The sequence below is a fragment of the Suncus etruscus genome, chromosome 10 (genome assembly GCF_024139225.1).
Source record: "Suncus etruscus isolate mSunEtr1 chromosome 10, mSunEtr1.pri.cur, whole genome shotgun sequence".
Taxonomy (NCBI): Eukaryota; Metazoa; Chordata; class Mammalia; order Eulipotyphla; family Soricidae; genus Suncus; species Suncus etruscus.
In genome coordinates, this window is record NC_064857.1 from 54,229,659 (window position 1) to 54,244,214 (window position 14,556).

Below are 14,556 nucleotides of genomic sequence, written 5' to 3' on the forward strand. Positions count from 1 at the left end.
CTGGGGATATGGGCTTATGATCAGTGACTGCTTGAGAAGACTGCCTCATCTGCAACCACAAAGAATCAGCCTGACAGTGGTTTTATCATTATTTCTCAAGCCCTTCCAATCACTGTCTGTGGCAGGATTTCTAAAGGCACCCACTCAACATTGAGTATTGGGTCTTCATGACCAATGCTAAACAGAAGGCTCAGCCCTGAGGGATCAATGGAGTAGACACAGGGAACAAGGGTGCAGAAGGAAATCACTTTATTAGCATTGGCAACACCATGGGACTGGGAGTCAAGTCACAGATGAGGGAAGCTCTTCCCTTCATATAATTCTGTGGAAGAGTATGGAAGTGCTGAACACTCTCAGAGCTTTTTCACATTGAGAACTTAACAAATACATACTTCAAACAGCAAACTTCCCAGAAAATGAGTTATGAGGGTGATTGTTTTCTGACCCTTTCTTGGTGTCAGGAGATTGTTTCCTGGGATGCTGATAGAGGCAGGGGTCCCCTAAGAGGGCTACTCGTACTCCTCAGCACTGCGGCGGCCAAAGTCCATCCAGCCCATGTAGTCTCGGTCACTTATTCTGTGGGTGGGGTGCAGGTTCTGCAGGTTCTTAATGGCAGGGGGTATTCGGCCGGAAGGTGCTGCAGGGGGTGAGAGGAAGAAAATGAGAACATTATACTCAAGAACAGTCTTTCTTCAACTTGGGAAGGATTTACCTGGGGAATGTCAGTGAAAAGAATCATGCACTAAGAGAGTGATCCAGAGAATGGAATTCCCAAGACCTGATGAAAAAAGTCTGCTAGCTGTCACTGTTGAGAGGGTGACATTTACTCTTCTGGATTTGTGATCAGAGGTGATCTTATCGTCCACTCCCTCCGTTTCCATGATATCCAGGGTGTCACATCTACTTGATTGCAGTCCTGGCTGGGACTTGTCCATGGGAGCTGTATGTTGGCACCACAACTAAGCTCACATGTGCTTGATGTGGTGCCCACCCTCACTTGTCTGAGGTACGAGCACAGAAAACACACTTTTGTGGAATCAATGGTCACACTGGAGCATGTGTGTTAGTGCTAGGATCAGACTTGGGGTCTCACACCCGCAAAGCCAACATTTTACTACTTCACTCTCCTCAGGGCCCAATCAATCAAAGATTTAGAGCTTTCCCCTTTCTTCTCCTGCCCAGGTTTTCCCACCTAAGAGGTATTCCCATTTTGGAAGCTGAACCTCAGCACAATTCCATCGGGAATCTCTCCAGTACCTACTCATTCTAAATCTCATGCTTAGAATTTCTGAGCATATCTGACTCCTCGTAAAGCAATAAAACAATAATATCTCAGTGCTGTCAAGCCTAAACATAATGAAAGTTGGCTACATATCTTCCAAACTATCATTTTAAAATTATTACTTTGAAAAAATAATTATTTTGAGAAAATTTATATTGAAGGAAGTCACAGCATCAAGTTAAAATCTTAATAAGATAAATGGGTAAAGTCAATAAAAAGGGATTTAAATTAAGTCATTTATTTTTATTCTTTTGTTGTGTTCAGGAGTTACTCCTGGTGCTTCATTGGGGTGAATGAAGGGTTCTGTGTTGTTGGGGTTTAAACTTTGACCCTTCTGCACAAAAAAGCATATATTTCAGCCCTTTGAGCCATAGTCCAAATGCAGTTATTTCAGCCAAAAAGCAATAACTGAAGCTGAAATGGGCTCTCCAGGATGGAAGTCAGGAAAAAAAGCAGGCTCTTATGTGTCTCTCACCTTGAGTGACATGGTTTCTGAGGGGGAATGTGACACCAAATTAGTCCGAAGCATGGGGCTTCCCCGAAGTGAAATCACTATAACCTCTTCACTTGTGCAAACAAAGGGACAGGAAAAGTCCCTTCAGGATCTCGATCCACAAGAGAAGTGGAGGAACCTCTCAAAGCTGTCACTGTATTGGCGACCACTGCCCACCACTCTCCTGGTGATGACATTTAACCTTTCTGCATGAGGTTGCTCTGGGTCTAGCTGATGCTCCTGCCTGCAAGAGATGCCCATCAAATAACCGCTTATTTACTGGTAAGACGCACTCTAGAGACACTTGCTCTACCTTCCAGTGAGATCCGATGAAGCTAGTGAAATTACATAAGAGAAATGAGAGTCACAGTCTCTCTTCCTCTCCCACTTCCCTTGCTAGCCTTGGAAATGCTAGCATATTCCTGCCTTTTCTACAGTAATCGACAACCTGTGCAAAGTGCAACCCACTACTCAACTGTTCAGCACCAGGCAGAGGAAACACTAGTCCTAGCCTTCAGCAAAACACACAAACTCAGTTCTCTACACAACAAACACTGGGAACTGATCCTCCTGCCTGCTATTACTGAATATTGATTTCACAGGCTAGACAAAACTCCAAGTTGCAGCTGATGCAAGCAAAGGGTAACCTTGCTATAAGCCAGCAGCCTGGGTTGCAGTGGAGTTCTCTGATAAGCCAAAGAAGCTCTCCATGCTGTACAGCTCAGCTTCACATCCAATTCTGCCCAACGGGGTACATTGAACATGGGCTTGGCTCACTTGTCTAGTGCTGCCCACTCATAGATGGAATTGAATGGGAGAATCTGTTACATAGTCACAGACATAGTTATATGAAACTAGGGCTGGATGATTGAATAGCCCTCGGACTCTCTGAAGAGGGCAGAACATAGCAGACTCTTGGTGATGGCGGTGCTACTGGAACCACATTTTGGTGACTCACTCACTCTTCTAGAGCCCTGACTTACACACTGACAATGAGGATTCCAGAACTTACCGAGAGGCAATGCAGAGGTGGCTCTGGGGATTTGCTGGGTCCAGGGTAAGTGCGCACTAGATGCCCTCACACCCCGAAAAGCTTCTCCCAGATCACTGAAAGCTCTTCAAACAATTTTTTTTTGTTTTGTTTTTGGGCCATACCCAGTGACGCTCAGGGGTTACTTCTGACTATATGCTCAGAAATCACTCCTGGTTTGGGGGGACCATATGGGATGCCAGGGATGGAACCCAGATCTGTCCTGAGTCAGCTGCGCGCAAGGCAAATGCCCTACTGCTGTACTATCGCTCCGGCTCCTCTTCAGACAATTAATTGTTAATGACCCACTCTTAGCCCTGCCCAAGGAATGCATTATCTTGTTTTGAATCTTTTAGTATTACATATACCAGAGTTAAGTATATAAAATATTCAAATGCATTAAAAATATAAATAATATTAATATAGTAAATATATTTCACATGCATGATATATGCTATATATTAAATATACTTATATGCAAAATATACATTAAATATTCAAATGCATAAAATGCTCAGAGCAGCTGTGGAGCATGTCTCTGTGTATCTGCTCCTAGCGGGTGTTTGTCGCATAGAAGGAAGATAAATTTTTTGCTGGTACTGGCCCCTGAGGTTAGTAGCAAATGATTGCTCTACGCACATAGGTTCCTTTGTCAACTGAAGCTGAAAGCAAAGGAGAAAGGGGCTGAGATGAGACCCTAGGAAGAAATTGCTGGCTATGATCTTTGGTATGGTGTTAAAAAAAAAAAAAGAAAAATATTATGGAAAAATCACTTGGTGATTTGCATTGTTTTCAGAACTCTTTCTGAGTTGTCTTTCCTGAAGATCTGGGTTCTGGCTTATGGTAAGCAGTGATTATTTCAGAGGGATCTGGGTGGAACTTAATCCCCAACTCAGGACACACACATAGGATTTCAATTATATTTCAACAGGGCATCAACAGGAACCCAAACATGTTTCCAGATTTTCTATGTCACTTGACCAGTATTTCCTCCTCTTCCTATTTAATTATCAGGGAAGTAAAACAGAAGCTGTTAGTTGTGACAGTTTCTCCGAGAAAGAAACAGAACAAACCCATCATTTGGCTTTTACCTGTGGGGTAAAATTTCTTAAATTTCTATATGAGAGACAAATAGTCAATGCTAAGGAGCTTGTACAGCCTATGAGTAGGGGAGAGCCTTAAAGGGAGGACCCATCTCTCAGCCCTTTATCATTCGCTGTATTCAGCACAGTTCAGCACCCTGCCCTACAGTCAATGTGCTGCCTCAGTGTCATTGTGAATAAATCTGGAGAAGGTCAAATCACGATATCTGGGGACCCGAGAAGTGGGTCAGCTTCTCTGTGAAACAGGGAGGGGGCTCAAGACTCTCCTTTTTAAAAAATAAAGCCCATTCCTGGCAGTGCTCATCATTTCTTTGTTGTTTGTTTGTTTGTTTTGGGGTCACACCCGGAAGCTCTCAGGGGTTACTCCTGGCTCTAGGCTCAGAAATCGCTCCTGGCAGGCGCACGGGACCATATGGGATGCTGGGATTCGAACCACCATCCTTCTGCATGAAAGGCAAGCGCCCTACCTCCATGCTATCTCTCTGGCCCATCATTTTTTAAAAACAATTTTAAACCAGTATTTGAATTGAATTGAACTGAATCACTATGAGATATACAGTTACAAAGTTGTTCCTGATTGAGTTTCACTCACACAATGTTCTAACACCCATTCCTTCACTGGTGCTTTATTCATAAGTATTGATGAACCACAGTCAATGTTATGACGTATTATCACAATGTTATCACACAGCATAGCCAATAGACTCTCTCTCTCTCTCTCTCTCTCTCTCTTTTTTATTTGCCAATAGACTCTTAATTCAATAAAGAAAGAAAAAGAAGTTGGAGAATTAGTACAGTAGGTAGGGAGTCTGCCTTGCACAATGTCCACTGTTCCCTTTCTGGCCCCAGCCTCAGCCTGCATCTTTGGCAGACATTTTGCTCCCCCTTCCCTGTCTTCCCAGCTTATTAAGAGCTTATCTTAATGTGTGCTGGCAGTGCTTAGACCAGTGAAACTTGGGGACTAAAAAAACCTTACATAGGATCCATCCTGGGGTTGCTGGGGGCCATAGTCAGTTATGCTCAGGGACCAAAAGAACCATACCTGGGGGGCTTGGCGTGCTGAAGATTGAGTTTGGGGTGTTGTGCATGCATGGCCCATGCTCTACCACTTGAGCTAATTTCCCAACCCTCATCTCTCACTTGAAAGATGAGGTAGCAAAGGGACTGAAGTTCTTTGATTGACAGTGTCTGGGCGCTGACTCTTTCTCAGTTTGAGAAACTGGCTTGTTCAGCTCCTGCCACTGCTAGAGCCCTCTCAAAGGGGCCACTGTTTAAAACCAATGCAGAAAAGTCCTCAAAACTGCCACTGGTTTCTTTCTCCTCTTCCATTCTTTGGTGAAAAACAAACAAACAAACAAAACCAACATATGGTCATTTCTTTGTAAACTCTCTCAACACTGATCACTGCCTGCAAAGTGGGTTTCTATGTGTCAGTCCTGAGTGGCTCCCAGCTCTCTTGTGTATACGTACATGCCCCTACTGAGGGGTTCAATAAATAAAAGTATGTGTATGCCTGTATGTGTGGTTGTGTGTGTTTTAAATAATAGATATTTACTGTGGTGCTCAGAACTTACTTATGCTCAGGGATCACTCCTGCTGTTGCAAGGCATGCTCTTTCGCTCTTTCAGCCCTTGTACTGCTCCCTCCGGTCCCAGACTTCATTTTATGGTTTTGAAATTCAGCTGGGCACGGGTGCCAAGAATTAGCGTTTAAAAAGGCTTTAACTAAAGAAGTTCCCCCTGAGAACTGAGATCCTCCACACTGGCTTCCAGAGAAAGGCAGAAAACTGCACCAAGAACATTAGAGAAGGATGGAGCAAAACCCAAACCCCTTTTTGATGTTTCTCTAGTGCATCATTGGGAGAGGATTTTACTAGGCCCTTCCAGGAGCCAGAAGACAAAGCCGCGGGTGAGGACCTGCGCAGGGACAGGGTTGGAGGTGAACAGCTGAAGAGGCGGGATAGGTAGGTACCTTTCCGGACATGCTGCACGTATCTGGCCAACAGCGCACCAAGGTTAGCCCGGGGGTCGCCGTCCAATCTCTGCACCGCCCTCTGGTCCCTCCTGGGCGCCATCTCCTGGGGCTGAGGATTCTGCGCCAGGACGCCCGCTGCCAGGACAGCCACCAACAAGCACAGGGACACGCAGCTGTTCATGACTGGAAGAGCACAAGAGAGAGCGCGCCTGACAGTGAGGCCCCGCAGATGCCAGGGGAGAGCCAGGCGGCTAATTCCAAGTAGGTTCAGTACTTTCGCGCCAGCGCTCCAGACAGACCCACCAGGGTCCTGGAGCTGAGCGGTGACACTGCCTTCTGCCTGTATAGTAGAAGGAATATTTTCTGTTTTCTCTTAGTTTGAGAAAATGTTTGCACAGCATCTCTTTTCTCAATGGAAAAGCACGAGAGTGGAGGTAATGTGAAAAATATTCTAAAACAAAGGCTCCATAGGAGAAACCTTTGAGAAAAAGGCAATACCCCCCCCCCACACACACACAGAGGCTTTCAATAGGGAAAAAAAATGGTGAAGAAAACAGAGTAAAAGGTAGAGCAGTATATAAAAACCGTGTTTAGTAAGTTTCTCCAAGATAGGAACTGGCAACATAACACTAAGCAAAACACAATAATGATCTAAAAAAAGAAAAATACAATCAAATAGTTGTGTAGACCTCAGTGGTTGGCAAAGCTTTCCCCGGCCCCATTTGAGGAGGAGCAGGAAAAAGAAGAGGAGGAAGAGAGAATGATATGGAGGAGGAGGAGAATGAGGAGAAGATGATGATGGAGAAGACAGGAAGAGAAGGTGAGATGAAGGAGGAGGAGGTCATGATGGAGGAGAGAAAGGAGGAGGAGGAAGAAGAAGAAGAAGAAGAAGAAGAAGAAGAAGAAGAAGAAGAAGAAGAAGAAGAAGAAGAAGAAGAAGGAGGAGGAGGAGGAGGAGGAGGAGGAGGAGGAGGAGGAGGAGGAGGAGGAGAAGGAGAAGAGGAGGAAGAAGAGAAGAAGAAGAAGAAGAAGAAGAAGAAGAAGAAGAAGAAGAAGAAGAAGAAGAAGAAGAAGAAGAAGAAGAAGAAGAAGGAGAAGGAGAAGGAGAAGGAGAAGGAGAAGGAGAAGGAGGAGAAAAAAGCAAATGGTGGTGATGAAAATGAAAAAGAAGGAAGAGGAGGAGGGAGAGCAGGAGAAAGAACTTGTTTAAATTAAAATGTGATGTTGGTACATTTATACCTTGCAATATACAGAGGGATGTAACCATACTTGTCACATCATATAGTCACGATACAAGTCGTTGCAAGTGCTTATAGTCATTCTACTGTCCATTCTACCTGGATGGGTTAGAACCGAGAGTAGATAAAATCCCGGAACATGCCTAACCCCCCAATCTTGCATTTTCCGGCAGTAGTATTTAGAAAACAAAATCTCTCGGTGGCAGACCCGAAAACACCCCCCGGGCTGTGCGACCGCCAGCCAGCCATCACCTGTCCGCTGGCACGCGGGCGCAGCCGGGGTCTCCCCGATCGATGCGCATCGCGCGCAAAGGAGAGAACGGAGCCGGGTGGAGCGAGCGCCCAGCGCCAGGCTCTCTAGACTAGGTCTTGAGAGGCACCCCGAAGCCCGGGAGATTACCGGGCCGGGGGACAGAGCTGGGGCTCTAGGGGCTTTAGGACCGAAGACTAACCCCAGTCCCAAAAGAGAGCGCCCGGCGCGGGAAGCCTACCTTAGGCGTCGGGCGGGCGCAGCGTCGCGTCGGGCTTCCTTCCAGGCGGAGTCGCTCCGGGCTGGGCGCGGCCGAGCGAGTTCCGAGCTGGCGGGCGGGCGGGGGGCGGCCGCCTCTTAAATAGCCCCGGCCCAGCGCTGACGCAGGAGGGCGAGGACGGAGGGTGGGAGGGTCGGGGGAGACGAGGCAAAGTCCCCCAGTGCAAACACCCCCACTGTCGGAAAAGCGCGTCCCCTCCAGCTCCCTCCCTCGCCATGCCCCCATCCCAGGCTGCTGGGGAGACTTTGTAGCCCCAACGCTCTTCCTGCTGGGTCCAGTTCCCTTTGAGGCGCAGGGAGCTGGGGTGGAGTGGACCAAAAGGCCCCCCAGAGTTTCACTGATGGTAACTGGGGCTAGGGGGCTGAGCACCCAGGCAGCTCTTGGCCTCTTTTACCATGAGTAGGCTCCCTCTGGGGAGGTAACAGGGGGCCTCCGCTTTCTTCTCCATCACAGGATGAAACCTATTTTGACTTGTCCCAACATCCCCACACACCACCCTCCACACAGCACCACATTTTAAGAGTGGCTGATCAGTGATCATCCTTAACATTAGAGGATGGGAATCTGTGCTTGTTGTGAGACTCATCTGGAAGCTCCTAGAGTACTTGGCAGCAGTAACCAGGATAATTTCTTTTTCTTTCTCTCTTCTACTCCCTTTCTTTCCTTTTCTTTCCTTCTTTCTTTCTCTTTCTCTTTTTTTAAATAATTATTTTATTTAAGCACCATGATAACAAAGTTGTTCATGAATGAGTTTCTGTCATAGAATGTACATCACCCTTCACTAGTGCAATTTTGCTGCCATCAATGTCCCCAGTTTCCCTTCCGTCCTCCCACCCCTGCCTATCTCTGGGGCAGGCATTTTGTTTCCTTCTCTCCCTCCCTCCATCCCTCCCTCCCTCCCTCCTTCCTCATCCCTCCTCCCCCCTCCCACTTTTTCTCTCCTTTGTGGCACTGTGGTTTTTAGTATTGTTAATAAATGGGTACCATGCATGCCACTTTATCCCCTTTGAGCACCCAGTTCTTGTCCAGAGTGATCAGTTCCAACTACCATTGTCATAGTGGACTCTTCTCTACTCTAGCTTCACTCAAGCTCTTTGTGTCAAGCTTTCTACCATCAACTTGTCCTCTTGGCCCTCATCTCTATTGTCTCTGGATATTATTACCATAGTCTTTTATTTTTCTTATATTTCACATGAGTTAGATTGTTCTATGTCTGTCTGTCTATCTCCCTCTGGTTCATTTAATAATAATCAGCATAATAATCCCCATATCCATTCATTAAAAGCCAATTTCATAACCTCATTTTCCCTAATATTTGCATAGTATTCCATTGTGTACATGTATAGCCACTCATCTATTCTCAGGCACTTGGGTTGTTTCCAGACTCTGTCTATTATAAGCAGATTCTGTCTAAGTAGTGCTGTGATGAACATAGGAATGTATATACATGACTTCTTTTTAGTTCTCTTTTCTTTTTTCCCTGGCTTAACTTTCTCATATCCCCACTTCCGTTCTCTGGGATCATCTCCCAAAATGACTCCTTTGTCCAAGACTTTCTCTAATTTCAAGAAAAATTCTCCAAAAGATTTTAGCTGACCATCAAGCATTGTCAGAATAGGATCAGTAGCAAAAAGACAAAATCCTTCCATTCTAGTGTGGGAAATAAATGACAGACAAGAAAAGTACCTAGCATGTGTAGTACATAGATATGGCATCAGCACTGACCAGCCTGGGGCACAAGGGTAATGGTAAGAAAAGTGGAACTTCGGGAGATGGGTGGGAGATTTAAGAAGACTAGAAAGACTTTCATGAAAGTTTGAAAATCCCTCTTGGTGTTGATATATAATCGTGTGTGTGTTTGTATATGTGCATTTAGGGGAAAGTATGCTTTTATTATTACAGTTATGATATTTGCATAGCAAGGACTAAGCAGAGAGATATGATCAGAGAAGCAATGATCAGGTTAAGAATCAGGCATTTTTAGATTCTTTAACTTCATGTCTTCAATTTTCCTCTTTTTAAAAATCTGCAATTTGAAAGTATTTTAGATCAGTGGTTTTTAACTGCTGGTGCATGAACTACTGCCAATTTTGGGGTGAAAGTTATTGCTGCTAAGCACATGAGATGCCTAGATTGCAACCTCACTCATACATTAGGGATATGGTTTTGACTTTGACGTTAAAGAAAAGGGAAGTTCATATTTTTATATATTTAGCGTATGTGAAGATTGTTTTTTTGCATTTCACCAAACACTAAATGATAATTAAATTTCACTCTAGACCCATTTCCTTGATTCAGGAAAAGAATATAAAGGGAAGTGCCATTTTTCTCTGTTTTCTGGCCTCTCTGTCCCTACCACTACCTGCACCAGCAAGTGAGGCCCAGCTATAGCCCAATTCACTCCAGGATGTGGAAGGTACTGAATTGCATGTAGGACCAAGCCTTAGAAATCTGCTCTCCATTCCTTCCATTTGAGAAGGAATCTTGGTGAGAAAAAATTTATGACTGTTTAATAGCTTAAGAATATAAAAAAATTCTATCCAATTGTGATAAAAACAATTTAATGAGGAGCTATTCAGAGTTGGAGCTGAATCCCCAAAGAGCATTCACTGAAAAAAGATAATGGTATATTTATTGTAGGACTTTTTAATCATGACAAGTAACTGGAAGACATGTATCCTCTTTTTATTTGTAGGGCACTCACTTCAATTTGCAGTATTTCGAGAAACACAATGATTTCCTAATTTATTATTCATAGAATTTAAACATGTTACAAGTATCCCCATTTAAAGGGGGTCAAGAGACTATTTGCTGCTTTTGGAAATATGTTGGGATTTAATGCTTCCTTTTTAGTGTTAGTGTTTTTCTCTTAAATGTGTATTAAAAATTGTCATTATTTGTCCTGGACATTTTCGGAGGCCCATAGATCTAGCATTTTCTGCCATATCAGGAAAGCATTTTATTGAAAAGAAGGAAACAGTGTGGTTGCTGAAAAACCATTTTTCCCTAAATATGAGTTCCCTTAACATATTTGGTCTTAGTTGGGTTCTCAGAAAAGCAGGGTGAGACAGTGGCAGGGGGTAAGTTGTTGACTTGGAGTGATCTCCCAGGGAGCAGAAGAGCAAGGCGTTGAAGAGAAAACAGTCACAAGTGTGGATGTCTGTGAATGAGTGGGTTAGTCCTGCCAATTCCATTCCACTGGACCTTGGAAACCTCTTGGAATAGATTTCAATTCTGGGAGGAGAGCCTAGGATATGTCTCTCCACTACCCACAACCAGTCCCATGCCCTAGGTGTGGTAGTTCTCTTTCTGCTTCTTAATAGACCTCTCTGATCCAGTGGTGCAACAGAAAGCCCCAGAGAAGAGAAGAGAGAAGCAGAAGACTGAGTTGGGTAAGATGGAAATCATTACAGGGATTCCTGGAGAACTAGTTTAGGCCACCAGCATAAAGTACTGAATGATTTGAAAAACAAACTAACAAAAAACCTAAATACTTCATGTAGTCTAGACTATGAAAAACAATGAATATTCTTCTTTTGTCTTCACATGGTGAAAAGGGAGAGAGCAACCTCTGAGCTTTCTCTTTATAAACAGCCCTCCATCTTCATGAGCTTTACTAACTTCTACTACCTTCCAAAGCCTTCTTTTAGTAATGGGAGCTTAGAACTTCAATATGATTTCAGCATTCAGTCTACAACAGACTATAATGTACTCACCTTTGGAAAATATTTTATCTTTTTACTGGCATTTCCATTAGGTGCATGGAATTGAGGGATTTTTCAATGAGGGGAGAATCTTGAAGACTCTCATTCAAACCCAAACTCCAGCAGGTAGAATGAGATAGGCAGGCTGTGTGTGAGAAGAGCAACAGCAAAATCACAGTACTATATTCCAAATGGTCAATGTGGGCAGTAGTTAGTACTTCCAGGGACCTCTGGGCCCCTGTGTTGAGCTGTGCTTCAGTGTTCTCCCACAGAAGAGATGAGAGGGCTCTTTGCGTGTCAACTTTGGTCAGTCTCTGGTTGAAGCAATTCTGAATGACAATGGCAGTACTTTTTGAGTACTTCTGATATATCTCCTAAGAGTCATGTCACACAGATTATTTTATCACATATTCCCACATTATTTTTTTTATGAAACTAAGAGGAAATGAATTAGAAAAGGCTGGGAGTCAGGGGCCAAGTGGTCACAGATGCATTGGTAGGGAAATAAATAAGGACAGAACTAAATATCCAAGCCGAAGTCAACTATAATAGAATCAAGTGACCTAAACTTTAACAATCTAAACTTAAAGGGGCCTGTTATAATGGCAGTCCAGGGAGCAAAGGGTGGTGGCATAGGATGCACTCTGGGCCCATTGGTGGAAGGAGATTGACACTGGTGGTGGGAATGGCCTTGACTCACTGTATATCTGGAATTCACCTATGAAGGACTCTGTAGATCACTATTGTTTCAATTTAAAAAAAAAAGAGGTTTTTAGACTTCATAGGAAGCTCTCCAGGGCAAAGCTTTTGCTTCTGGGACTTAGAAGAAGACCTGCAGGGACTATTAGGATGTGGGAGGGGCAACACAAAGTGGCTAGATTCCTCTAACCAGGTGTATATACTCAGAGTTCGAGCTTCGGATGACTTGCTGTAATTTCCTGCCACAGGGCTCATACATAACTGTTGCCCAATAATAGTTATTGACTGAACTCTTCATCTATATGATCACCCCCATCTGCCAATAGGCCAGAGCACAGGAACCTTGACTCAGTCACTCAATGTTTTGTGCCGAACACATGCTCAGTGATCAATAAACATTTTCCGAGTAAACGATTCTGATGATTTGGCTGACTAAATTTATGAAGCAGAGAGTGGTAAATAAAAGGTCATTTGCCCACCTGTGGCTGGGTCATTGGTTCTAAAAAAAAAAAAAAAAAAAAAAAAAAACTGACACAGGAATTATTTTTAGCATCATTTCTTTTATTGTGGGATGTAAGAGCCACCAGAAGTGGGAGATGACCTCATGAACGGACAGTTAGAAGAGAAGAGGTTGGCTTTTAATGTATTGATCTTTATGTACCGCAAAGCCTGTGCTTTCTTTGTAGGTTAATACGAAAAAGCCCAGTGGAAGAGCAGTTGCCAGGGAAACTGGCCTCTGTTGTCCTCAGGCCTGTCCTTTGGCTCACTTTCCTGGGTAGAACATTTAGAAGAAGCCTCAATGGCCATACTTGGGAAAGGTTAGTGAACAGAAAGAATTTTCCTTGCAGGGCCATGTGGATTCTTTGTGATCCTGCTGGTCCAGCTCTCCTTTGAAGGAAGGGCCCCATGGAGCACAAAATAGCTGTGTCCCTGCAATGTCCCAGCTCCAGGAGAGATGTGCCCCATTTTACCAACCAGCCAGTGCCTAGTGGCAATCCTCCACACTCCTTTGAGTTCAAACTCTGCAATACCACACAGTTGTTCGAGGACAATATTATTATTCAGGAAAAATGCTAAGTTTCAATATTTTTTGTTAATGGTTTGAATAGGTATTACGGAAAGAGAATTTAAAATTTAAAAGAAAGGAAAAGGGGGGGCTACTGGGGCTCGGGTGTTTACCTGGCATGCAGCTGATCAGGGTTTGGTCCTGGATCTGTTGGGATTGACCCTTAAGCACAAAGCCAGGAATAAGCACTGAGACCCAAGGGGGTAGTCCAAAAAATTCTTACCTCCATAAGAATGCCTTCATTTCTATTAAAAATTTCCAAAGAATTTAATAGAAGTTAAGAGTGTCCAAAAATTTAATAGTGCCCATGCCCACACACCTAAGCGCTAAGCGCGCGCGCGCGCGCGCGCACACACACACACACACACACACACACACACACACACACACACAACATTCTCCGAAAAGGAATATATAATGATTTTTAGGATCCAGTATCTGAAAGACCACACAAAACTAGTGCTCTGTATCAAAGAATTTTAATCAGCACAAGTCAAGCAAGCAGAGTCCAGAAGAAGCCAGAAACTCACTAGTAAGGGATGTCTCCACAGACAGAGCAACCCTGACTCCCCAGTTCAAGGCCTTTTATACACTAAAACTACAAAGCACAAAACTTTCTAGGGGCATCAGATGCCTATTGGTTGCCCTTATATTGAAGAAGCCTGTTTCTGGAATTGGGGGGCGCTGCCAACTCCCTTCTCTTCTTCTTTCTCTTTGTATTGACAGGTGGTTGGTTGTTTTTTTTTTATTGAAGTGCAAGATAAGCGCCTCTTTCAGGAAGATGGATGATTGTGGTTATGGGTGGCGTAGGTCCTGCAAATTGGTCTAGGGGCTTTGGTTACAATCACTTTGCTGCTTCTAGCTTTATATGTGTGGATTTGCGGTTATAGGTGTTGCCAGCCAGCCTAGGATTCTAAGTTGCAGTAATTTTCTTTCCAGCTCTATCTATCTCATAAAATAGCTGATTTATTACTTTGATTGTTGTACTGAAGCTAAGTTTAGTTATATTTTCAAGTTAATATTTTTTTGGGGGGGGGCCACACCCAGCGGTGCTCAAGGGTTACTCCTGGCTGTCTGCTCAGAAATAGCTCCTGGCAGGCATGGGGGACCATATGGGACACCGGGGTTTGAACCAACCACCTTTGGTTCTGGATCGGCTGCTTGCAAGGCAAACACCACTGTGCTATCTCTCCAGGCCCTTCAAGTTAATCTTAAGCTTGCCCTCTTCAGTAATGTTTTCAGCTTTGCCATTTTTCACTTAAAATTATTTTGAGGACACTTTATATTGCTAACATAATTCTACGTCAAAATAGATAGAATACACCATTATCTGGATGCTCCTTTGTTCATTTGTCCAGTTCCATCTTGATAAACATTTATAAACTTTCCAATATTTTCCAGTTATAACCAAGGCTCCTTGAATGCATGTCATTTCAG

General features: G+C 44.0%; 1 protein-coding gene across 1 annotated transcript; it reads right to left on the reverse strand.

The window, feature by feature from the left end:
- Positions 1-232: 232 nt before the first annotated feature.
- CCK (cholecystokinin) lies at positions 233-7,808 on the reverse strand. Its single transcript, XM_049782397.1, has 3 exons — positions 7,612-7,808; positions 5,880-6,065; positions 233-637 (listed from the first exon to the last, which is right to left on the reverse strand). Exons 2-3 carry the CDS (start codon positions 6,061-6,063, stop codon positions 510-512), a joined length of 312 nt encoding a protein of 103 aa, XP_049638354.1. The 5' UTR covers positions 6,064-6,065; positions 7,612-7,808; the 3' UTR covers positions 233-509.
- Positions 7,809-14,556: the final 6,748 nt, after the last annotated feature.

Excerpts from the sequence above, each read along its gene's own strand:
- CCK (XM_049782397.1), bottom strand. The coding sequence starts at position 6,063 with ATGAACAGCTGCGTGTCCCTGTGCTTGTTGGTGGCTGTCCTGGCAGCG. Across the intron at positions 638-5,879 it reads CGTGCAGCATGTCCGGAAAG|CACCTTCCGGCCGAATACCC; the intron begins GTACCTACCTAT and ends CACCCCCTGCAG.